The 24,589-nt window shown below is 41.0% G+C and overlaps 1 protein-coding gene across 1 annotated transcript in view; it reads right to left on the bottom strand.

Annotated features, from left to right (window-relative positions):
* fto (FTO alpha-ketoglutarate dependent dioxygenase) overlaps window positions 1-24,589 on the bottom strand; it is a 120,053-nt gene that overhangs the window by 64,086 nt on the left and 31,378 nt on the right. Inside the window, exons 7-8 of the mRNA XM_062420271.1 lie at window positions 20,402-20,521; window positions 707-831 (exon numbers count right to left, since the gene is read on the bottom strand). Of these exons, the coding sequence (XP_062276255.1) occupies window positions 707-831; window positions 20,402-20,521 (245 nt within the window). The remainder of the gene's footprint in view (window positions 1-706; window positions 832-20,401; window positions 20,522-24,589) is intronic.

Below are 24,589 nucleotides of genomic sequence, written 5' to 3'. Positions count from 1 at the left end.
TGTGTGTGTGAGGCCCGTCTTTATCTGAATGAATGGCCAGTGTTCTAATCCCTGCGCTCTCTGCCCTTATCAAGAAGGAAGGAAATGACTGGGCTTATCCCAGACACACGTGTCGTTGTGATAGCTGTGATAACTGCCAGGCCCAAAGAGCACAAACAAACACCGACCACACCATTGCATATCTGTGGAATTCACATCAGCTCTTCACAGGGAATCATCATCAATGCCACTCCCAGTGGAAGTGGGACTGGGATGATTGATCCTGATAATTCCGTTTATTGATGTGATCAGACATAATTAATAACCACAGCTAATGCTATGATGATTTCAAGTTTAGACACACTTTCTCATTCAAGTGAATGGGAAGGTGGATCCAAATTTTCAACTGGTACTGTAAATGAAACTGTCGACATGAAGTGCTATGTCAAGTGTGCCATGCTTTATCATTAAATTTCTTTCATTCAAAACAATAATTTGACAGTACTGTGCTTTTCCGACATGTAAATAGGACTAGCTCACATAATTGCGCAGTTAAACTTTTATATGTACTGTATGTTGTTGATATGATTCAGTTTTGATTACAGTATGAGACAGGGTTGATGATTGGTAAGACTCTTCCTGTCTCACATGTCTGACCGGGATTAAAAAAAAAAAAAAAAAAGTATGTCCAATGGAACGGAACAAAGTCGGTGGTACAATGTGTTACCTGTCTCTCCATGTCTGTCTTTGCTGGTGTCTGTCTGTCAAGGCAGCTAGCAGGGTCTCTGCCATCTCCCTCCTGCCCTCCTCCGCCCCGTCCTCTTCCTCCACTGTGGCCAACAACAGCATAGTCTGAAAAACAGAAGCAGAAGTAGAAAATACAGTAGGCGGATCAAGTATTACCACATGAAAAAATGTGCAAAAGAGAGTATGATCTGGATCACTGACCAACCTCTCTCACTTTTTACCACTTTATGCCAAGTCAGATTCAACAAACTCTTAACTGCACTCGTCATGAATCACTTGCCACCTGGTTATGAAGAAATGCATGTTCATGAAATATGATCCTTTGCATAATTAACGCTGTTAAACGTCTCCATGAGGCTACCTGTTCAACTAAGTTTTTAAGCAAGATTCATTCAAAAATAAGAGATGAGAGGTGATGTGACAGTCATGGAGATGCAAGACATGGACAATTTTAGCCTATACAGTCAGTGATGTTACACTCTCTGGTATATCGGAGGATGTTGCCCCTGACAGCAACCTGCATACGGAAAGTTGGTGCTTTCATCCCTAAATATTTACACAACAAGTTATTTAATAAATAGCCATCAGTAATGTGGATATTATGACTGAGTTGGTATAGGAAAGTAATAGAACATCAATTTACATCACTTCACTGTAACACAGCTGTAAAGATATTTAGTCTCACATCACAATATTGATATATCAATATTTTGCCCACCCTTACTGGTAAATGCCACAAATGTTCCCACTAATCTCTAAAAAATCACATATACAGGCCACTTAAGAGCAAATCTGTTCATACACATGGTTCTTGAGCATTTTCTTAAACAGTAGCTAAGATGATGATGGTTGGTTTACTTTCCACTAAATCCTTGAGTAAGACACTTCAAAACTATTTGGCTCTTTCAAATAAATATCAAACTACATGAAAGCAAGCAGAAAAACTACCTGAAGCTATTCCCTCCATCCTTGAGTTCCAATCCTCACTTTAGAAAATTACCCAGCTCTGAGTCAAGACTCCATTATAACAACCCTGGGACGGCATCATACAGTAAGTCTAGCATAAAGTCAGTTTCACATCAGAGGATGGGCAAATTACACCCAATATTAGAGTGTGAGTCAATTAATCACGTCCTGCACAGCACAGTGTAATGTGTGAGTATCCCCCTGTTGAACATGAATTACAGGCCGGCTTAAAGTGTGACGTGGCACATCAGTGCTAATCTGAGACATCCTGGCAAACCTTCGCCTCCAAGTCCTCAGCAGCCTCTAAGCTGGTTGAGAGGGAGTCAAATGAAAAAGGATCTGGCAGCCCAAATTAAATGCAGTGCTGTCAGCCACACTCAAATCCCTCTTTCCCCTTACCGTCTCCCTCTTCTTCTCTACCCTTCACAGACTCTCTCCCTCTCTGAATATCCTTAAATGTCTCCCCCTCCTCCTTCTCTCAGCCTCTGAGAAGTGATGGATCTGTAACTCTGACTGACTCTGACGCCTTGTTAAGAACAGTCTCTTCCTGTCACATCCACCAGTCAAGCGCGTTCATTTCTTCCCATTAACAGTCACTCGCCTCCCCAGTCATCCAACCCTCTTTTCAGAGAACCCACAATGTAAAGGAACCTTCATTTCTCCTCCTCTCTCTCTCTCTCTCTCTTTTTTAATCCCTTTCTGACAATCTACCTGTCTGTCTTAATTCATGTGAAGAAAGGTTTGATTGTCTGTGTGTGTGTGTTTCCAAAGGAGAGGAGTGTGATTTGCAGACAAAGTAATATTGCTTACTTCCTCCACACCACACAGGACAGGTGTCAAAACATGTGGCGGTGTGTGACTGATTACAGCTGACTCAGAGGAGACACCAAAGATTGCGGTGACCAGGAGGAAGCAGGGCTGGCTATACTCCGTATGGAAACTGTACCTTTCAGTTTGGATCAAACCCTGCCCTCCTGGGATGAGTGACAGGCTAAGAAAGTGCCAGAAAGTGCATTCAGAGTTTATCACTATCTCAGCTGGTAGACATCATATTGCCATGGCGGCCCGAAGCGCAGTTTCAGTGTTTTAAATACAGCTGAAGAACAGGTGTTGATCTCAAACCTGCTCTGACATCCTTCTGAGCTTTTTGTAGCACCTACCAAAGCCGGCCCGCGAACACAGCGATTATAACCATAGGAAAGACTTAAACTTATGCTAACTATGCTAACATAACACAGCCTGTAAAAGTCTAATGATTCACCACATTTACTGTCATACTGACCGAGCTTTAGATGAGTCCATAATACTTGTGCATTGTCACACCAATAAGTCGATGGGTAATTTGCATCAATAAAGTTGCATTCCCAACTCAATGATGATGATAGAAGTCACCAAAACAGTCTGAAAACACCCTTAAGTCTGCCCACCTCTTCCGTTAAATACCTTAAACACACCAATGACAGCTTCTGCTTGTTGGGAGTGTGTGTACATTTGTGGGCGTGTACTGTAAAGCCTCTTTTTCATGTTTGTTCTAGGGTAATTTTTCATATTGAACATGGGTGTAAGTTTAATATTGTGAATGTGTGTTATCAAGCGCCCTACCCATGTAAATGTGTGCATGTGTGTTTGCGTGCCAGAGTGTGTTTGCGTATGATCCTGTGTTTAGAAGACCCGGTGCTGAGAGAGGCCTTCAGGTTTAGCCCCAGGCTGATCCCCAGGCCATTTAGACACCCCACTGGTTGTTTACTGGTCAAGCCCGGCCTCACTCACCATCGGCCAGACCACGTCCCTTTATCTCTGAGCCAGTGTTAGCACTAATCAGCCCCCTTTTTTACCATCTATTTACTCCTTGATGACAGTAGCTGTCCTCATCCTCCACCTCTCTCTCAGACTGATGCTGACCACAGATGTCCCTCTGACCCAGGCCACATCCCGAGGTGAACGAGAGGACAAGAGGTACCCCCATCCTTGGTCCCCGGACCCCAAACTTAACCCTGTCTATTTTACTACGCATAACATTTCCGGTCCTGTGCAGAAGAAGGGTAGGTAAACAAACATGCAGCCAGGATGAGGTGATATTTTGGTTGGTGGAGAGTTGGAGTGATGATAGTGTTTCCAAAACGATGGCTGGCTGGAGGGCAGCCCGGGGCAGCTTACTAACACCCAAGCCAGGACTGTATCTTAACACCAACAAGCATCTGTCTATTCCATCACATAACAACATGTCACTCATTCAACACGGAACAATCAGATGGGGAGATTGTTTGTTACTGCACACAGCGCAATATGATGTACAACCCTTAAAACTTCACACACTAGCAACTACAGGTCACATAATAGCTAAGAAGTGAGTGCTAAAAGAGAGGAAGCTTAAAAAAAGAAGCACGCAGAACTGAAGGTTTACACTCCATAAAATAGAGCTACTAGCTGACCACCAGTGTGTCTCAGAAACTGTTAACACCCCATGAAATGCCTTAGCTGACTTAAGACCAGGACTTTCAGGAGACCCAGAGCACTCTTAAGCTCACTGGCACTCTCTTATATAGGAAACCTTTTATGCCTGCAGGCCGCAAACACTTGCAAATACTAAAATGTACCTCCCTTATTAACTATTTTAACAGATTTCTAGACGAAAAAAGACCGTCCAGATGAAGAATAGTTAACTAAAAAGGTATGTGGTTAACAAAGACACCGGTAAAACCAGAAATTCACAGGGTTTTGGCTGGTGGCTGGTGTTAATTTTCCACCATGGTGCATTCCCTCCTAAGTGCACCTCTGTCTGTTAGACTGGCAGCCTCCATGTCTGTCCCACTGCCACTAGCATGTGTAACAGGCTCAGCAACAGGCCAGCAGACTCCCCTGTTTCACTGTGTGCCAATATGCCTGCGTGCCCATATGGAGGCAAGCATGGCCCTGACTAGTAATCCATCCTCCAGTTTGTGACTGTTGAGCCACCACTGGGGCCTTTAACTCATAGTGATGGCGTGCAAGTACTAAAAACCTCCACAAATTCAGTTCTATATTAAAATTTATATTTGCGGCATTAAGCTGCAAATCTAATCCAGACTGACTTAGTCTACGGTGAGAAAACTGTGAACGGTGGAAAATCATGGTTTCATCTGCAGAAGAGACTGTTGACTTCTGACCACTGTGTCAACACATAACTTGAAAACAGAGCCTTAAAGGGTACTTTAAACAACAGATGTCTTATTCTAAGATCATGACATTTATCGCATGAATATTTTAAAAGGTTTTCTAAATGTTAAGTCAGCAAAAAAAAAAAACAGATTCATGAGGACTACGCACACTGCACTACAGGTAATGCTTATGAAATTGAAATTTTAGGGTAACATCCTACATCAACAACCTTTATATAATCTATGTCATATCTTATGTCGCCAATCCTGATTTAATATCGTGAAAAAGAGAAAATGTTTCTATTTTATTGATGCTCGTCATTGCTCCCTAACTTCCGCTGCCCACCTGCATGGCAAACACATAAGCAAGATATCTCAACCTATAAGGTTCAATCCTTTCCTCCAAAACTCCAGACACTCCACTGCAACAGTCCACAGCTGCTCTGACATCTGATTTCATAGGCCTATGGAGTGGGAGTTTGGCAGCCTCTTAGCTGTCTCCATCTCTTTCTCCCTCCTAATACAAGAAACCAATATCACTTTGACCGCTAGTGGAAAAAGGCATCAGGCACCTTGCTCGGGGTAATGGATAGCTTCTGCTCACTGATATAAACAACTGGGGAGTTGTGATCCTCCCAGGGCCAGTTGCAGTCTGGACAAGGGATCTGTGTGTGTTTGCAGCATGCCACCGCCAAGTTACTTTGCTCTTGGGGGGGGGGGGGGGGGGACTCTCCACCAGTGGAAAATTATATCAGCCCAGGAAGAAATAAGTCCAGACCACATTCACTTTTCTGTGACATCACACTTGCAGTCATAAAAACTGTGTGTGTGTGTGTGTGTACAAGTGTTCTTTTTTTCCTACCGTCTGTGTGCTGTCACATGATTACAGATGGCTCAAAATTGAGGCATATCTGAAATTAAATTTGTTCCGTTTCCATTACGTAAGATTGGTGATAAAAGTGTCTGTGTGTCTGTGTGTGTGTGTGTGTGTGTGTGTGTGTGTGTGTGTGTGTGTGTGTGTGTGTGTGTGTGTGTGTGTGTGTTTGTGTGTGTGCGTGTGTGTGTGTGTAGGTGTCAACATTGCTGGCCAGGGCTGTCTTCCAGACCTTGAAGCTTCACAGACTTTGATACTATCAAAGAAGAAACAGTGAGGAAAATGAGAGACGAAAATTCTATTAAAAAAAATGTCCGAGTGTGAATCTCTTTAGAATTACCTGTCCAACAGTGGGCAGTTAGACTTTAAAGGATCCTTTAAAATATTTGCAATGACACTCCTTTACAGTTACTCCAGAAATGAACTTTTTACTGTCTTATAATTATATAAAATTTGAAAATAATAAATGCAAACATATTACACTGATTTATTTTTTATTAGAACTAACATCAGTAATGAGTGCTTAAACTCAGCCAAACTAAAAGCTTTTAGAGTTCTCTGGAAAGATCTCAGGAAAGATTCTATTCAAAGCCTGTGTAGATGTTTATATGATAAAACAAGAAAAACTATTTCATTTCTTAAAGGGAAATTTAGAGATTCCCAATTCTACTGTGTATATGTATGTGTGTGTGTGTGTGTGTGTGTGTGTGTGTGTGTGTGTGTGTGTGTGTGTGTGTGTGTGTGTGTGTGTGTGTGTGTGTGTGTGTGTGTGTGTGTGTGTGTGTGTGTGTGTGTGGTGTGTTAATGTGCTTTCGCAGTCTCCGTGGTGATAGAAACCAAGGCCTTTCTGCCAGATTGACCCTTGCAAGGTCGCGGGCACCATCAATTATGTCAACCAGTAAAATGGGCTTCGCTACACACAGCAGATTATATGGAGTGTAAAACATTAGAAAAATGTGTCTGAAACATCAGAACAACATGTTTGAAGTGACAAAGGGTTGGGGGGGATAGAGACACTCCCAAAAAGGGAAGACCCCTGACAAGTGATTTTGTTTGAAGGCATTGTAACACAGTCAAGTGGGCAGGGAGGCTTTCTATGGCCCTAACGGCAGTCCATCTTCTGGGCAGAATACAAGCAGGATGGAAGGACATATGCTTTCCACAGGGTCAAATGAAGCAGAACTCACGGGCTTTTGTGGTGCTCCCTTTTGGTGGCCAGAAGAAAAGGCAAATCTGTTGTTGGGTCGTAGTCCCAATGGGCCCACAAATATCACATAAAAATTCACCGGTCTGTTTCTTGCAAAGCTTTTGTCCCCATCTCATGATAAGGAGTGTGGATCCAGTTGGCCTTAATGGCTAAACCACATAGTTCTTAGTTTGAATGAGCTCTCCAGCAGTATGGAGTTATATTTGTGCCTTATTCCTTGGCAAGTGTCGGGACATTTTGAGGACATAACTTTTTATTTTTGCAAGAAAATAAAACAATTTGTACAGAAATAATGATCACACAAAGTAAGTATTTAATTTGAGAAAACAAAAATCTATTTTGTCCTCAATAAATGTAGTTGTGCTTTCACTAATATCCACATAGACAGATCCGTATAACCTCCCTTTTACTTGGTTATACTAATAGGCCCTTTCTCAACATTCACAAACATTTTCTCACAATGTCAACCTTTCTTTCACATCATCTCTGCTCTGATTTGCCTACGTCATTGCTAAACCTGACAGAGTAGGTCATTTCCGATTCTTTTTTAGTGGTAATGTCGGTTACAGGAAGCTGAAAGCAGGCACACAATAATGACACTTTTTTTTTTTTATTACAGTTTTGGGTACATATCTAGTTTTTTAACTTTTCTTGTGTAAAATATTAGCTTGCAATCCTTTATCTTGACAGCTGGCTAGCTAAGTTCTGCCAGAAGTAACTAAACTAGTTGGCTACCTTAATGATGGACAGCTATACAGACAAGGCATTATAATGATTAATGTACAGTAGTTCCGTTAAATCGTTTCAACTGTGCATTTAAATTTAAGATACTATTTTGTTGAACAACACATGCTTCACCTTGTTTTGAAGCATGCTGGAAGGTTGCTGATAACAATTACTCCAATTAATAATTAGCCATATACCGTAAATCTCAGAAACTGCATTTAGCAACTTTTTAGATTAGCTGGAAATGTAGCACACTGTAACACTCTGAGGTTGAGTGAGCGTGCAGGCAAATTTGAGAGCATGCAGAGCAGAGAGTTGAGAGAGACAATTAGCGAATGTCAAAGACTACAAGCATACAAAGCAGAAACACTGAGAAGGGAAGTGAGTGAAACTAAGTGAAAGGTTACATTATGTGGCAAACACATAAATCTATTAAGCGCAGAACAGATTTGTTTGCTTAAATGAAATCATTGTTTGCGTGATCATTATTTTTGTACAAATACATATTTCATTTTCTTGCGAAAAATCTTTTTCTGTGCTCAAAATGTTCCATTGCGTGCTCTGGACTGAGGCACAGATATAACTCCATACTGCAGGCTTGGACAGAGGACCCACACTTATGCAAACTGCTCACTGGCCTGGCAAGAATGCATCATCCATCCATCACAAGGAAGCTTTGAGAGTCGCTTTGACTAATTCAGGACAATGAAGACAGAGCTGGACAGAGATGTTTGCGATGAGCGTGACACTCAAGCACCTTCTGCTCTGTTAAAGCCCCCTTTCTCTCTCTCCCTCTCTCTCTCTCTCTCTCTCTCTCAGTATATGAAAGCTGAGTCTAGATTCTAGCTAGATAGCAGATTGTGATCAGCACCTCACTCTCCTGCCAGTAAAAAGCTTTTTGCTGACTGGGGCCAAAGCCAACCTTTCTAAACCCCAGAGTTGTGTTAACACACACTGCACCATACTTCAGGTCTTCAAAAATGCTAAACCAATAAAAAGGGGTTTCCATCCATCTAGGCACGCTTGCATAGAGGAATTTTGTTTTAGTGGGGGAAATGTGGCTGCAGGGGCTGAAGTGTGCCGCTAACAAAGTTTTGATTGAGTACAAGAAGTCTGAAGCGTAGTGATTCTTCAATTTGTGCATCTGGCTGGAAACCATGGAGTCGCTGTAGTGAAACTAAACAGGCCTTCTTATATGTCTAGTCTGACATTATATGTGAATGGCCTATAGAAGTACAGTAAAAGAGAATGGCTACTTCTAAAGTAGAACAGATTGAAATCTCGAAAGTTCCAAATTCCCTACAATATAAATACTGTATACTATAATAAAGGCCATGAGGTTCATGCAGTAACAGCCGTGGACAAACCTTGGTTCTATGGATAGACTCAGTGAGGCAGTGGGCAAAGGGAAATATGTTCAACATGAAGACTAATTACATCTAGATACTAATACTAAATATGGTTCAAGGTAATCAATATATTATGTGTTACATTATGAGTTTGTTTTGTCCAATCCAACATCAGGTTTACCTCAAGTCAAACTATTGATCATTCAAAGCACTGTGCATTATGTGACATGAAAACAGGAGTGTCTTTAATCTGCTGCTTCCCTTGAGCTCAGTTGTGATTAGAATGGCAACAGTTATCTCCATACTACATGGCTATACAGTAATAGACAATGGCACACACCATGAAGCAGTTACATATAACTGGATTATGGACTCAACACTGTATAAGATGCTGTCTACTTCAATCTGGTAAAGAAGTCTCAGACACTCTAGCAGTTTTTACATTTAATACTGTATGTGAAAAACAGACAGTATATGATATTTAAAGAATTCCAGTGTGGTGTGCATATATAATGATATCATCGAATTAAAAAGGGCACTTTGGATTGTGTAACATCATGTGCCTGATTACTGTATGAAGAATCTATATTACCAGCCTCGATGGTGGTTAGACTTTTTAACACAAGCACATAATGTAGTACATAATGCTGCTGTTGTTGCTGTCTGTGGTGAAATTACTTAACACTAAAAAATATCACAGCTATGTTGCACTTACAATTTACTATTGCCTCAGGTATATTTCCTTGTATACTGACTATACCGAGTATAATATACTATGCACCTTTTTATACAATTTATCCTATACACACCATGTGTGTATGTGTGCAATTTACTGAACTGTTGTATGTGTGAAATTGTTATTTTTATGTTTAAGTGATTTTTTTATTGAGCTGCTGCAATAAAAGAATTTCCCTGGTGTGGGATTAATAATGTATATCTTATCTTATTCAAGTTTACAAAGTTCAGACTTATTTTCATGACATTTATATTTGCTTATCATGTGTATGCTGGGTTTAATCTTTCAACAACAAAGAAAAGCTCACAAATGAATAATCTGATCAGCATATAGCCTCTGAAGACTTGTATGTGTGTACACAAAAAAAAGACTTAACTTAAATGAATGAATCATAAAACACTGTGTAATGGTAGGAGAGTAAAATATATAAAAATCATCAGTAATGTTAAATATACACAAAATGCACAGTGACTGGAGAAAGCCTTATAAGAGGATATGACGCTGATGTGTTATTACTGGCTATCTGCTGGTTGTCTCTATTAGTTATCCATTATTAATGGAAAAAGGGCCATGTTAAAGTAACTGAAGTGTTTCTAAACACACCTGATTTTCCACACATTTACCCTGTGTACTCCCCCCACCATTGTGTTACGTGTGTATGTGTGATTGCTCCCCACCCAGCGAGCCTGATGAGAGCAGCTAAAGGGTGTTTATGAGACTGTTAGCCAGGAGAGGATGCCACCCTGCAGCTCTCGCCCAAATAAAAGAGCCATTTATTACATCCAACATGACCCTCTCATTACACACAAATAGGAATTAATGAGCGCTATATCTGGCGCTCCCAGCGGAGCGAGGCGGGCCTGCTAAAGGACTAGCGTTAATTACACTGTCCTACATCTCGCCCATTTAACACCACCCATCAGATCTCTCTATCTGCACTGGAAGGATAGGAAGGTGGAAGCTTTTCGCCACCTGCAAGGATGGTCGCTCTTAGTTTAACCAGTGTGGTACAGCCATACTGGTGAAACATCCCTGTGACATCCCTGTGAACTGCATATGCACACAAGTGGCTCATAGTGAAATTCAAACAATTTATTATAGCTTAGTCATTCCCAATTAGTATATATATGACAGTGCATTGAGATAATAAACTTTTTTCTGTTGGTTATGAAAACATTTTACTCAGCAGTTGTATCGATGGCATGTAGTGATGGAGTACACAATAGAGCACACAGAGCAGCTATAGTATGAGAGTGATCCAACAGGTTTAAAGGAAGTCCAGTGAAAACAAAGGTGAATATTTAAGTTATTAACCAAACTATCAGTTGTGAAAGTTTATTAGATCTTGCACAGAAACTTGTTGGTTCAACAAAGTTTCTGTAAAGTAGTGTAAAGACAATTATAATGGACAGTTTGGGTGTTTGCTTCTGGTTTTAGAATTTCTTCTTTTTTTTAAAAACTGCAGTACACACTCAGAAATAATGCTTGATAGCTATGTTAAACTGGCTATTTACTGAAAATCAGTGTTCCCTGCCCCACAGTCATCCACTGCAGTACCACTGTTAGGAACTGAGAAGTGAAAAAAGTGAGTTAAATGTTAACATAACCAATAAGCCTGATGGTCAAAACTACAAAAACAGACCTCTGGTTATAAACAAAAGGGGATTTCTGTTTCAGTCTTCACCGGGGAGAAAATCTGCTTTACCAGAAAACACACATATCAGGTTTGATCTCTGTTGGGTTATCCTCTTTATACTATATATGCCTTGTTTTGAAAGGTGCAAGGCATGGAACTTCCCAGAATGCTCCAAGGACTTATACTTCCTTCTGACTGTACTCACATCTCTTTTGTCTACAGCATCAGCTTTTCATTTCTCCCCTGTTTACCTTCCCTCAAACACACTCTGATTCCAACTTAAATCTTTACCGTTATCTCTTTCATCCCTTCACCTCTTATAATGCTGCACCTTCCCTCCCTCATTTCATCTACCCTATCCACCTCCCCTCACCCCCCCACCCCACACCCCCCGCCCTCATCCCATAAAACGCTACAATTATCATCAACATCTTTTTCTTCCTTTTCTTCACATCTCTTCAAGCGAATCAAACAATTTTACACCGTCTTCCCATCAGGATCACCCCATTCACTCCGCTCATTGTTTTCCAGGAAGGCTTTATGTACTTAAAACCCTAACACGATAGCTGCTCTGGTGATTTTGAAGAATTAGAGGTACTGAGGTATTAAGAGGTTGTTATTTCTCTCTGCTAGTTGCAATGTTCCAACAAAAAGCTGATTAAGGATCAAATCTTCCCCAAATTGGAGACCTTACGCCTAAGCCTTCCTCAGAGATGAAAAGATGAAAAGTGTCATTTGGTTTAACAGGGATATTTGAATTTGTAGCTTTTAGCCTTTTTTGTGTTTCTTTTGTTTTTAATGTATTGTGTGCACAGAATATATCACAGGTGAGGTTTTTGATTTATGTTCTATCTTTTTCCCCGCTAATTAGGTTTTGTTTTTTTTCTCACTATGATGACCTTCAGTTAGGTAAGGCAGCCTGAGACTGTGATTAGAAGCTGGAGAGATAAATGTGAATTGAATTTGACACGACGTGCAGAGAAAACAATAATATGGATCATAGAAGCTCATAAAGATTGAAATTATCTTATTAAAAGGCTGTGTCAAGTTCAAAGTGTGAGTGCTCTATTTTTGTTCACTCTGGCTTAAATTGCTCAACACTGCATCTTAATAAGTGTACAGCTATTTCTGAACATCAATCCAATGAGAAATATTAAAAAAGTGATGGACAAGCTCTAAGTCAAATATTCATTATTCGTTTCATGTGAACAGAACATAAATTGAACAAGAGTTTAAGGGGTTTTTTGTTTGTTTTTTGTTTTTGCTTTCAGTGACAAATCAGTGTGTTTTTTCTTGTGTCTGTGGAAATTTCTTTTCCTCCATTACTTTCACACGATTGCCTGCAAGAGTAAACAATTACACCTGGATCAAAGAAGTGGAATAATTATATGTCAAGTGCCAGTTAGTAGTTATGTCTCCAGTCAACTATAAGAGGGGCGGGCTTTGCTATAAGATGCTCTGAAATCTCTCTTTCATCTTTTTTATACTTTCTCCCCCATCAAGGCACTTCAACACACACACACACACACACACACACACACACACACACACACACACACACACACACACACACACACACACAAACACACACACACACACACACACACACACACACACACACACACACACACACACAAACACACACACACACAGACACACACAAACACACACACACCCCTTCCTGGCATCTCTCTCCCTCTGTTGGTATGACACAGGAAGAAGCAGGGCCCTGCAGCCAACCCCGCCGTCCGCATTGAATGCGATTAAGCTGAGCAGTGATTAATCTGGGCTGCCCCATAATTCCTCTTTACCACTTTAATGGATGTTATCTCCCCTCCTCTGAAGGCTTATCTTGCTGATCGGGGCCAAGGATGAGGAGAGGGAGAGGAAGAGGAGGGAGGGAGGGGGGGTATTTGTGGGTGGGGAGGGGTAGAAATCAAACCAAATCCATATAGAGGTAAGTAAATGAATAAGTAAGTAAATAAGTAAGTAAATAAATAAATGCAGGGATTGAAGGAGCTACTAAGCGGATAAGGCAGATCAGGCTCTGTAAAGTGCTCATTTGTTTTCTAAGAAGATGAGACAAGCTGCCTTCAGAGCCTGCTGATACAGTAAAAACACTGTCAACATCACAATTCACAGACAAACAAAATAAATTATCCAAACCGCTGTCAATAAAGTCCCCCACCCCCTCACTGTAAAGATGAGGTGTTCTCCATACTGTAGCTGACAGTCAAAGACTAAAATATTAGGGTTTTGTTTTTTTTCTGATGAGATCATTCTCTTTCATAAACGGCAGTGACGTAAAAACAATGGCATTGTTACATCTGCGGTTACCAGATTGTGACATGACTCACGGTTGCTGACACAAAGTCAATGATGGCTAAGTTCCTCAAATACATTCCAAAATCAGTCATCCGTGGCGCAAAACAAGTTGGCTCAGGTCAAAGTCTATTGTAGGAATGAAAATGCAAACAGCATTCCCCACCTTAGCTTTCGGGACAATGAGCTACATCCTGTTATTGGGAAATAATTACACATGCGCTATATGAGGGATTGTTTTAATTGTTTAAAATCAGGAGGGCCACCAAAAAAAAAAAAAAAAGAAATCGTGTTCAAGAAGAAAAGATGAGCTGGTGTCAGGTTTTGTTCACAGATAGTAACACATAGAGAGCAAAAGCAATTATGTGTTTAATGAATTTTAGTTTTTGTCACTTGAGGTTGAAAGAACAGAATATTGTATTAATGCAATAGCTTTAAAATAAAGCCATGCAAGAAGGCTTAGGAAAAAAGAACATTTTAACCGCGGATATAGTTTCTTTTAAACTTTTCTAAAAGGGCACTGCTGTATTTGCACACACCCTATGTTAAATAATGCATTGAGGCTAGTGTTTTTTGTCCTTCCAGGTCTGCGTTCATGTATACAAATGTATTTGTGAGACGCCAGCTAAAGAGAGTGACAGGGTTAAACCTGTTCATAGCCCCCCCCCCCGTTTCAGCTTACAGCGATGTGGCAGTGAGATTCTGTCATAGACAAACCTCTGTGGGATTCCATTCACCACTAGTGTACATCTTTAGGTACAAAGCTGCGGGCTGCATTGGCTCCAGGTAACATAAACGCTCCCTTCAAGCCACCGCATATCTGCCCGTGAAAATTCTCTAAAGGGGTTTAAGCATTTACGCACAACACTATCAGGCACTGCCGAAAATTCAGCTTACCCTGTTGAATAGGGACTTCAAAGAGAATTGCAAATACCTTTGCACCGCTACATTTTCTCCCTTCTCTCGTTCTCGGTCTCTCTCTCTCTCTCCATCTCTTCCTGCTTCTTTTCATTTTATGTTTCCAAACACAAGCTGCTGCGTGATGTAAAATGTATTATCAGCCATATATTTCCTCTTTAAATGAATAATAACAATAATCTTTGAGTAATTTCTTTTTTATACATCTCCGTCTAAATAGGGCAACGCAGGCAAGCTAATATAGAGCCGTGGGTAAACAAGGCTGTGCAATAATGAACGTGTGGATTAGGCCTCTAGTCTATGTTGTGTGATAAGGAGAAACAGCTGCTACTATCCAGGTAACAGCACATATTGACTGTCAATGACGGATAAACTACTGTGCAGCTGCACATTTACTTCCTTCATTCACACTGTGGACACATTACACAGCCACATGTATACATATCCAAAACACACAAACATATGCAGATAAACACACAAACAAGCCCATACATGCCCACGCATACACATGGACACACACATACTGTATGTACAGCATATCCATCAGAACCGCAGTATACTTGGATATAATAAATGCATAAGCCTATTTGTGTATAGAGCTCAAAATGCAAAACAATATGATGAATAAACAGGGTGTGATTTAATGTAAGAGATAATAAATGGCTTCATAATGAGCAATAAAAATGGTCTTTAAACACTTTACTGCTTAGTTCACACTTATAATTAATCTGGGTTCCATGTGTGCATATAAAGTGGGTATAAAACTCAGCCTGACTATGCAAGTAAAACAGAGAGCGAAAGAGAAAAATTATTGCTGGTAAACATATGTGACGTGATTCCGCTGTGGCCTCTAGCTTTCAAAATATGCTGCCGCCCCCCCATGCCCCCCACCCCTACCTGGACCAGCATGGCAAGCTCTCCAAATAATGCATTACAAAAAATTGCTCCCTGAAATAATTTACGGTGAAACGCACAACAGAAACCATAACATTTATAATGTTTTACAAAGCCATCAAATAAGTGGAGAGGGGATTAATTGCCCCGGCCCGACCTTAAAATAATTATTTTGAGCGGTGCAACTCTAAACTCCAATGAAATTGATACACTTTGATAATTAGATTCTTGGCACTGACCCGCTGAAGTCAATAAAGGTTATTAAGGCCAATTGCTGTCTAAACGCATTATGGGCAGGGTAAACTGTCCGTTGGAGGCCCCTGCTACTCCAGCGCCAATATGATAATCCGTTCTCCGTCCTGGGGGTTTCTTCCCTAGCGCCTGTGTCTCCACTCTGCCATACAAAACCAGATTGGATTCGCTTAACCTTTCCAGGACTTTGATCAAATGAGCTCACACAGCAATAACATTTACATTGACCCCCCCCCCCCTCCTCCCAACACACGAAACCTCTCTCTCTCTCTTTTTTTTCTGTCTCTGTATATACAGCCTCTCCCTACAGCTCCATCCCTCCCTCCCTCCCTCCCTCCCTCCCTCCCTCCCTCTCCGACCACTCCTCAGCTCTCGCCCTCCACGCGTTAGGTCAATAACCTAATCAGCTATCGATGGCGACCGGGGCCAGGCTGTGTATGATTGCAGTGCAACCCTCCTCAGTAGCCCAGATTGTTTCTGAAGACTGTTATTAAAGCGAGGGAGAGAAGATGAAATGGTCACCAAGCGCATCCCTGCGCACGCGCGCACACAGTAGCCGGGCTCCCATTATAAATCAGAGGAGGCAAATTTTGTCACACAATGAGAAAAAAAAAAGAAAGTGCGTACAACGTATATGCGTGTGTGACCAAAACGTCGGAAAACAGGGAGTGACAGGTTGGGTGAACAGAGTAGAGGAAGACATGGCCCCGATACCACTTCCTGTTTTGTACATCTTGAAACATACAAATATATTCAACTGAGTGGATCCCATTTATTATGAAAGTAGATTAATTTCCTTGATATGTGTTGAAAAGATTTCCATCTACAAGGCTCGTTCTCCTGTCAAATGAGGGAGAAAGTGTGAGAAAGAGACAGGGATGTGTGGAGATAGCGGGAGCGAGAGAGAACAAGAGAAAGAAAGAACGTTAAAGTGAGAGAGAGAAAGAGAGAGGGAGAGAGGGAGAGGGAGACGGAGTGCATTGAAATCTCTTTGCATCCGCGGTGGCTTTTGAAGTTGTGAGATGAGCAGCCACAGAAGTCAGGAAAGTGACAAATTAGGGAAAAAGCTGTACTGTGCAAGCAGAGCTGCTAAATCAATTAAAGTCATGCCGAGTGCATACATTAACATCAATGACACACACATACACACATGCACACACACACTAACTCACACACTAACACACAGGACAGGAAGGAGAAGAAAAAAAAAAGGGAGATGTGCTCATGGGCTCGTCGCTGTCGTTTCTCCCCCACAGTGAAAAGAGGAAAAGATAAAAAATACCACACCGGTATTTAAAATATTCTGCATAAAGCCAAGACTCCCTGTCTATTGTGAGTCAGACGGAAGCTATTCATTGTTGCTAGTTTAAGGAAATGTCACTATTGTATGATAGCCATGATATCAGAGTCCTGAGGGAACACAAGGCTGCAAGCCAGGCAGGTCTAAATGGACTTCAGCACCCTGGATCACAGGGGAGTGTAAAACCTTTACGTTAATGTCCTTCTCCCACCCTCAAGAAACAACCTTTACCTTACATATGATAGACCCCCCCACCCCAACACACACAGACACACACATTCAACCACATACACATATATACACACATACTTGAAGATTATTCAGATGCCTGTCTCTTTGTTTCTATCAAGGAAGCACACGAATTCATGAGGTACCAGTTTGGAGACGCAAAAAGAGGCGAGCGAGCAAGTGGACTTGTTTTGTTTCGGTTATTTATTTATTTATTTATTTATGTATGTATTTTATCAGAATGTCATTCAAATGGAAGGATGAGCATTTGCATGACAACGGGCTGAGGAGCAGAGAATGGGAGCCCCAGGGAGAGACAGTATCCATAAACAGGGAGCTAGTCCCCCCCATATTGCAATATTCTTCATACAGACTAACAAACGCACACATAGCCCAGCGCATCCCGCAACCCTGTGTGCTAAATATGACAATAAAGAGAGGAAGCCTGGCTGTTTGTATTGCTATTTTAGCTGGATAAAACAATAGGCTGCTTTATTACTACAGCACAGCGCGTAGTAAAACACAGTGTCATTTTATAAACCCTATTTGAAGAGACGTATTTTTGTTATTTCAAAATACCCACGGTGATATCAAATTTGACAAAAATAATGCCGTATTAAAATATACTCAGGAAGGAAAGAGCAGACAAATCTAAATAAATAAACAGCAAACAGCATCAGCACGCAGCACTGTAGGTCACTAAATTACACTGTACTGTCAATTGCCAGCTTCAAAATGTAAAATATATGCAATAAAGGAATGTGCGGGGAAGCCTACATAATTTAAATAAGTCACAGTAGTTTAGAGAAAATGTGTTTTAATCTAACTGCAGAAAAAGCCACAGCTATCAAAACCCTCAAAAGGAAAATCTATAAATCACATCTTTAAAGTGCTTTTCATCAGCATATCAGAGGTCGATGCATGTATGTAAATATTGCTTGTGAGAGCAATAATGTTATCTTTCATCACTATAGTGCATCATTACTTTTATGCATTCACCAGTGTATTATTTTCGCATAGGTTTAATGCGCCTTTGTGCAGAAAGAATACTTGCTTTTGTCTGATTTGACACTGTCATTCATTTGAAGTTATAATAATAATGTTCTGACAAAATTTTGTAAATTAATTTGATAAAAAAATATATAATAATGCAATGTACAATGCACATTTACATTCATAATATATACTATATACATTTAAATATGTACATATTTGTAATATTCATCCTAATTTACTGATTCAACTTTTTTTTCCCTAAAAAAAATCCTCACATTTGATTTGCTGCATTGTGTTAAGTCTGATGCTAAGTTTCTCCTGCATGACAGAAATCCACATGTGGCCACTACTGAGAGACACACTCTCACACACACACACACACACACACACACACACACACACACACACACACACACACACACACACACACAAATACACATGGTGGATATGGTTTGCTTGTCCATTAGCGAGAGATGGAGACACAGCAACAGAAAGAGAAAAAGACCTCACATTTCACTGATGCCCTTTTCTAAATACGGGTCCAAATCACACACTTCATCTGGGCCCAGAGGTGGAGCTCTAGATGAGTTTAGCCTCTGTCTACTAAACCCCCCCACCTCCCCCTTCTCCAGCACCAACCCTCCTGGCTGTGAGAGAGAGGGTGAGAGAGGGTGAGAGAGAGAGAGAGACTATGACTAGAGCTGAGCGGCGTCGGCAGCAGCAGTACTGTTCTCCTCCAGCCCCTGTCTTTATCCCCGCCTGAGCATTAGATGTGATTACTGCTCAGCGCTCGACACTGACAGAGACAGAGAGCTCCCAGAGACAGCAGGAGTGGGTGAGAGACATAAAGAGACAGTGGGAGAGAGAGAGAACGAGGGAGTAGAGAGGAGAAGAGGAGCACGGCTCTTTCGTTCCCTCCGCTGCCGCTACAGTGATACAAGAGTGCCCCCTGCTGCTTCTGGTGTCTGGGTGTTATACACACGTACATACATGAACACACGCACACACGCACACTCTTTGAAATCTGGCTATGCAAAATGGACTGCGTAGAACCTGTGGGGAGGGAGAAAAAGCGAGAGAAAGCATGTATCTGTGTGTGTTTTTGTGCTATTAAGCTACAGTACTGTCTGTGTGTGTGTGTGTATGTGTGTGTGTGTGTGTGTGTGTGTGTGTGTGTGTGTGTGTGTGTGTGTGTGTGTGTGTGTGTGTGTGTGTGTGTGTGTGTGTGTGTGTGTGTGTGTGTGTGTGCCTGCTGCACATATGTACAGTACAGAGCTGTGACTAAGGTGACTTAATTATGAGTCTGACATTACTAAGTGATTCCTTTACAGTGGTGTCTAACTAATAGCTGTGTGCCCACGTTCCTCTCTAATAAAACTTCTATGAGGCTACGATTAAACACATGACACATCCTTAATAATGCGACGCGGTAAGAAGTTAGACAATCCATCATGTCTTTTTAACACACACTCCCTTGTGAGGAGCATTATTGGACACCAGATCACTTGTGTAGTTTGTGTAAGACCCACGAGCAGAGGCATGTTGAGCATTTAGAAAGGTGAGAATCCTTGTTATTAAATGACATGAGTGACTACACTAGTCATGTAGCCGCCCGTATAATTATCATTATTATTATTATTACTACTATTATTATTTTTTAGAATAGTCCGATTTTTTTAATTTAAATTTGTATTTTATTTACACTATAAACTATTACATATTACTTTCTGATATATTATTCATTTCAGAGTTGTTTTTTTTAGGTTATTATCAGTAAATATGGTTTTCTATATTCTCATAAGAAACACATTGTGTATGTTTGAAAGTAAATATTTACATTGTTGTTTCTGTTGTTGTTGTTTCCATCTATTTTCTAAAATAAGGAATGGCATCAATCTAAAGAATAACACTGAAGATGGCGTGTCTGTGAACTTCTAGAATAAAACAAAGTTTAAAAAGAAAAAAAGAAAAAAGCCTGCAAATGAAAATGCAAATATATTAAATTTAAGCACTGAAGCATTCGTAAGGCAATGTGAGTGACACCGAGTTGATACAATAATAAATGAACTCCGCAGGCTGAGAGAGCAGACTGTGAGGCAGCCGTGTGACCTGCAGTGTTTCGGAGCAGCCTTACCATGGTCTCCATCAGCCTCCAGTCCTTCTCCAGCTGCTCCATCGGTCTGGTCCACCAACTGCAGAAGCGGGCATATCGCTGGCCCTGAAACCAGTACTGTCGCAGCCACTCGAACTCCACCTGCACACACACGTACACACAAACATGAATAATATGAAATTGTGAGTTCAGGCAGACATTTCCAGCATTCCCAAAAGCATTTAACCAGAAAAAGTGACAAAAAAAAACAGAGATTTCTTTTTCTTATTTTAGGATTATAAAATACAATTGTTAAAAAAAAGTGCTCACTGCACCTTAGGGAAAGTGTTAAACATTAAACCTTGACATAAGGTGGAAAGAAGACAATTTTTATATGTTACTATAAGTTGTTAAATTATCATATGAAACATATATGGAACTACGTAAAATCATGTATATTAACAAATATCAGAAGAACCTTTTGGCTTTATTCTACAGTTCAGTTCACAGCTTTATTGTCCCTCAAGGGGAAATTTGATTTGCAGTGACAGTACAAAAAACAACTAACACAACAATAATAAATAAATAAAGAGTGACATAAAACATCATCGCAGCATACGGCACAACCAAACTTGATAAGTTCTGACAAGTTCAGTTCTTGTCCCAAATGGACCAAATGTCAGCTTTAAACAGAAAACCAGTTCAAATGATATCATTTAGGATCTGTAAAATGAAAACTGTGGAACTGCATAAAAATCTATTATCCCTTTGTGTTATTTAACATTCAGTAAATAATAATACTAATATAACATATTTTAATTTTGCAGTGAGTCATCTTCTATGAGTTGCTGTCAGACTTTTCAACTGGTAAATATCACCATATTTGTAATTAACAATTTCACAGAGTATGCCTCACTTAAATATACAGTATTTGCCTTTTTCTCGTTTTTTGTAAAGTTTTGTTTGTAATTTAAATAGAAATAAATTCTATAAAATTGTAAACATATAGTATTAAAATAACATATAATAATATGAAGTGTATTCATTGCTTTTAAATGCTGCACGTCTTGTTTGCTATCATTTTATTTATGACTAGAGTTTTATGAGGTGTCTGAAATGAAAGATATAGAGATATTGACACATGCAAAAAACACAACCGTATAAATGTTGCTCATTTCAACACATTAATCACACCCTTACCAAATACGGACATACAGACAAACAGACATATAGTACATTCACACACAAACATGCACACGTCTCTTAACGCACACACCTTCCACCACTCAGCACACCTGAAAACTCCGCCCTCTTCCTCCTCTCCTCATTCTCCTCCCTCCTTCCCCTCCTCTCCTGCTCCCTCGCTCCGTCTGGAGATGACAGTCTCGGCTGCCGAGCCGCTCCCCTCTCCTCCGCTGGGAGTGTTTTTGTTTCCTGCTCTTTTGAAGTGCTGATTTAATCCTCGCAAGGATGCTTCATGTAGCCAGGTGTAGCCTATCTATTTCTAAGTGTGTTCTTTTCGTTTGCATGTTTTGTGTTAGCTGATGCGTCAGTGTGTTGGCGCCCTTGCATGTATCTGTCTACATAGTTGTGTGAGTGGCTTTGTTAGCGTCTGTGCACACAATTGCCAATGCGAATGTGTATGTCAAAGATTGCCCCAATTGCCGCCAACTTAAATGCAAGACACTGGGAGTTGCCCTCCCCCAAAACGTCCTACAAAGCATCATCCACCCGAAACAATGCATGCTCCATTTCATTTTGACGCAAGACTACTGTACAACACAAAATGTCGCGTCTCAAATGGGACCGCCATTGTTCCTTTTCTGAAAACTATTTCGTTCGCAGTTCTTCTAACAAAGCATAAGCCAGCGTACACAGCAGACCCTTTTTAAAGCTTGTCATCTTTGTTTCACTGATGCATTCTGCACTTTATTCCATTCATGTAGCACAGTTTTATTTGGTGAGCCAATCCTCCACTCTTATCCAGCCCTGTCTGCTTCAAATTACATTCATATACAACTAATTTGCACTGGCTAATATGTTTTGTTGGATGGTGAAATGCATCACTTCTTTGGTTTTGAGGTCTTGGTTAAGTGTTCAAAAGTCAGTGCTGTCAGTGACTGGAAACATGAGACCAACAACACTCGTCGCTGGTGTCAAAGTGTAGTACTTTGTGTGGCATCTGACCTCACATCCTTGTGCACTACAACTTTTGGATGAAGTATAAGAACATGATAATTTCTGCATTGGTACAGGTAGCATTATGTTTCTTCCCAAATGATTAATTAGTGCAATGCTGTATATGAGAGTAACTGCTGAGGTACAAATAGATTGCAAGCCTGAACTTAGTAGTTTTGGTTCCAGCCAATAAAAGTGCCATGGAACAGTATCCTACTCTGAAATGTTCCACTGGTCATTGCGCTCTATTATAAGGCAAGTGACCTACCATCCAGTGACCCAAGCAAGTTAAAACAAAGAGCAAGTATTATTTGCACAAACAACTTGAATGAGGTCTGCCTTGGGTTAGTAGCTGTGCCCAGAATCGTCCTGCCATTCGCTTCCAAAAGGCTCTGATCACAGCAGGGATGACATGCAAGGACTGGGGCATGTCAGGGAGAATACACAGCCAGTGGCACTGCTCAGTAGCCTCTCAGTCACTCTATACAACCCACCCTTCAAAGAAATGTCATCCTTTATGGTCGCTTCAACACTCTGCAAATCCACTCCCCTTCGATCACTACAGCTCAAACACACAACAAAGCCGCCGAGCGCCGATATCGGACATCCTTTTCTCTCTGTCTGTCTCTCCTTCCATCTCTCTGATTGTCTGCCTGTCCTTTAGTGAGAAGAAACCAACCTGTGTCTCCACTTTGAGCTGACATGGCTGCCTGTCCCCCACTGTGGAGGCCAGTGGCAGCCACAAAGCAGGTCATCTAAAGCGACTGAGGAGTGCTGGCAATGTGGCATTTGGAGCCTGGCCACCCAGCTGAGAGCTACCAAGAGGGGAACTCTGACTAAATGCCACCTATCCAGGCAGACAGATCGAAAGTGTGTGAGAAAGAGAGAGTGGTTGTTAGGGCTAGTTTTTCTCTAAGATGGCGTGGGGGTGCAAGAGGGGCGCTAGTGGCTCCCCTGCGGCAGTCGCTGTCATCTCTCCAGGTGATGGACACACTAACGACACATTAGCCTCGCATTAGTCGTCCAGCTGCCCACCATGGCAACTCTGGAGTTAAAGCGAAGTAGCCCCTTTTTTTCCCATCTAATGAGGCACGCTTTTTTTCTCTTCACACCTTCACGGTATTCCCTTAGCGAGCCCAATCAATTTCCGGGCCAGGGCCCTGAGGTGGGAGCTGATGAGAGTGGGATCGATCCCACTCTGCCGTCCTCTGTTTACCTTTCCCGGCCTCCTCGCACATCAGCCCGGGAGAACTGGTCCCCCCAGTTTTCTGTGAGCGACCAGTCACGCAATTTACCCTCATCACACACTTGCCAGAGCGGTCACACACAAGCTAGGTTATACTGTACATGCACACCTTGCTGTACACATTTCCATTTCTATCTATATCCAAACAATATCAGTGTTGAATTCTTCTTTTCTCCCACAGGCCACAAGTAAACCTACACGCGCTCTTTCTGCTATGCTGCCACTGAAAAATGAGCTTACTGAAAACAGTGTGACTAATATCATTCAATTAAATTATTAAAGTAAATTTAATCTTCAAAAAAAAAAAATCCACAACAGTAAATCCCTCAATTGTCATTCTACAGAGCTCAGAACAGATGAAATACGTACAGTGTTCTATCTATACTAATAAAAAGCTCTATCCCATTCTTTGTGAAGCAATTCCAAAACAAATTTACAAAGTACATAAAAACCACAATAAACCCCTACAATCAACAATAAAAACGTTTCACATGAATTAAAAGAGTGTTAAAGGGTAATAAAAACTGGTAAATCCAAGAGGAATAACAAGTACAAACTACAGGCTGCACAGATCTGCGAACAAAAATATGTTTACAAGATTACAATGATATTACCAGCATGAGCCCCTCAGGTAAGGTGTGTCAAAGCCAAGCAAAGACCTGAGAGCCCTGGGAGACACTTTGGCCAAGAAAACAGGACGTTTGGAAGGTCACGCACACCTGCTTCTTCACAGTTTACTTTCTGCCAGAACATGTGGGAAAACCTTGTCCCTCCCTTCAATATTTACTGTTGGGGGTCGGGGGGGG

The sequence above is a fragment of the Scomber scombrus genome, chromosome 1 (genome assembly GCF_963691925.1).
Source record: "Scomber scombrus chromosome 1, fScoSco1.1, whole genome shotgun sequence".
Taxonomy (NCBI): domain Eukaryota; kingdom Metazoa; phylum Chordata; class Actinopteri; order Scombriformes; family Scombridae; genus Scomber; species Scomber scombrus.
Note: the sequence above shows the minus strand (reverse complement) of the source record. Positions and strands in the feature narration are given on the sequence as shown.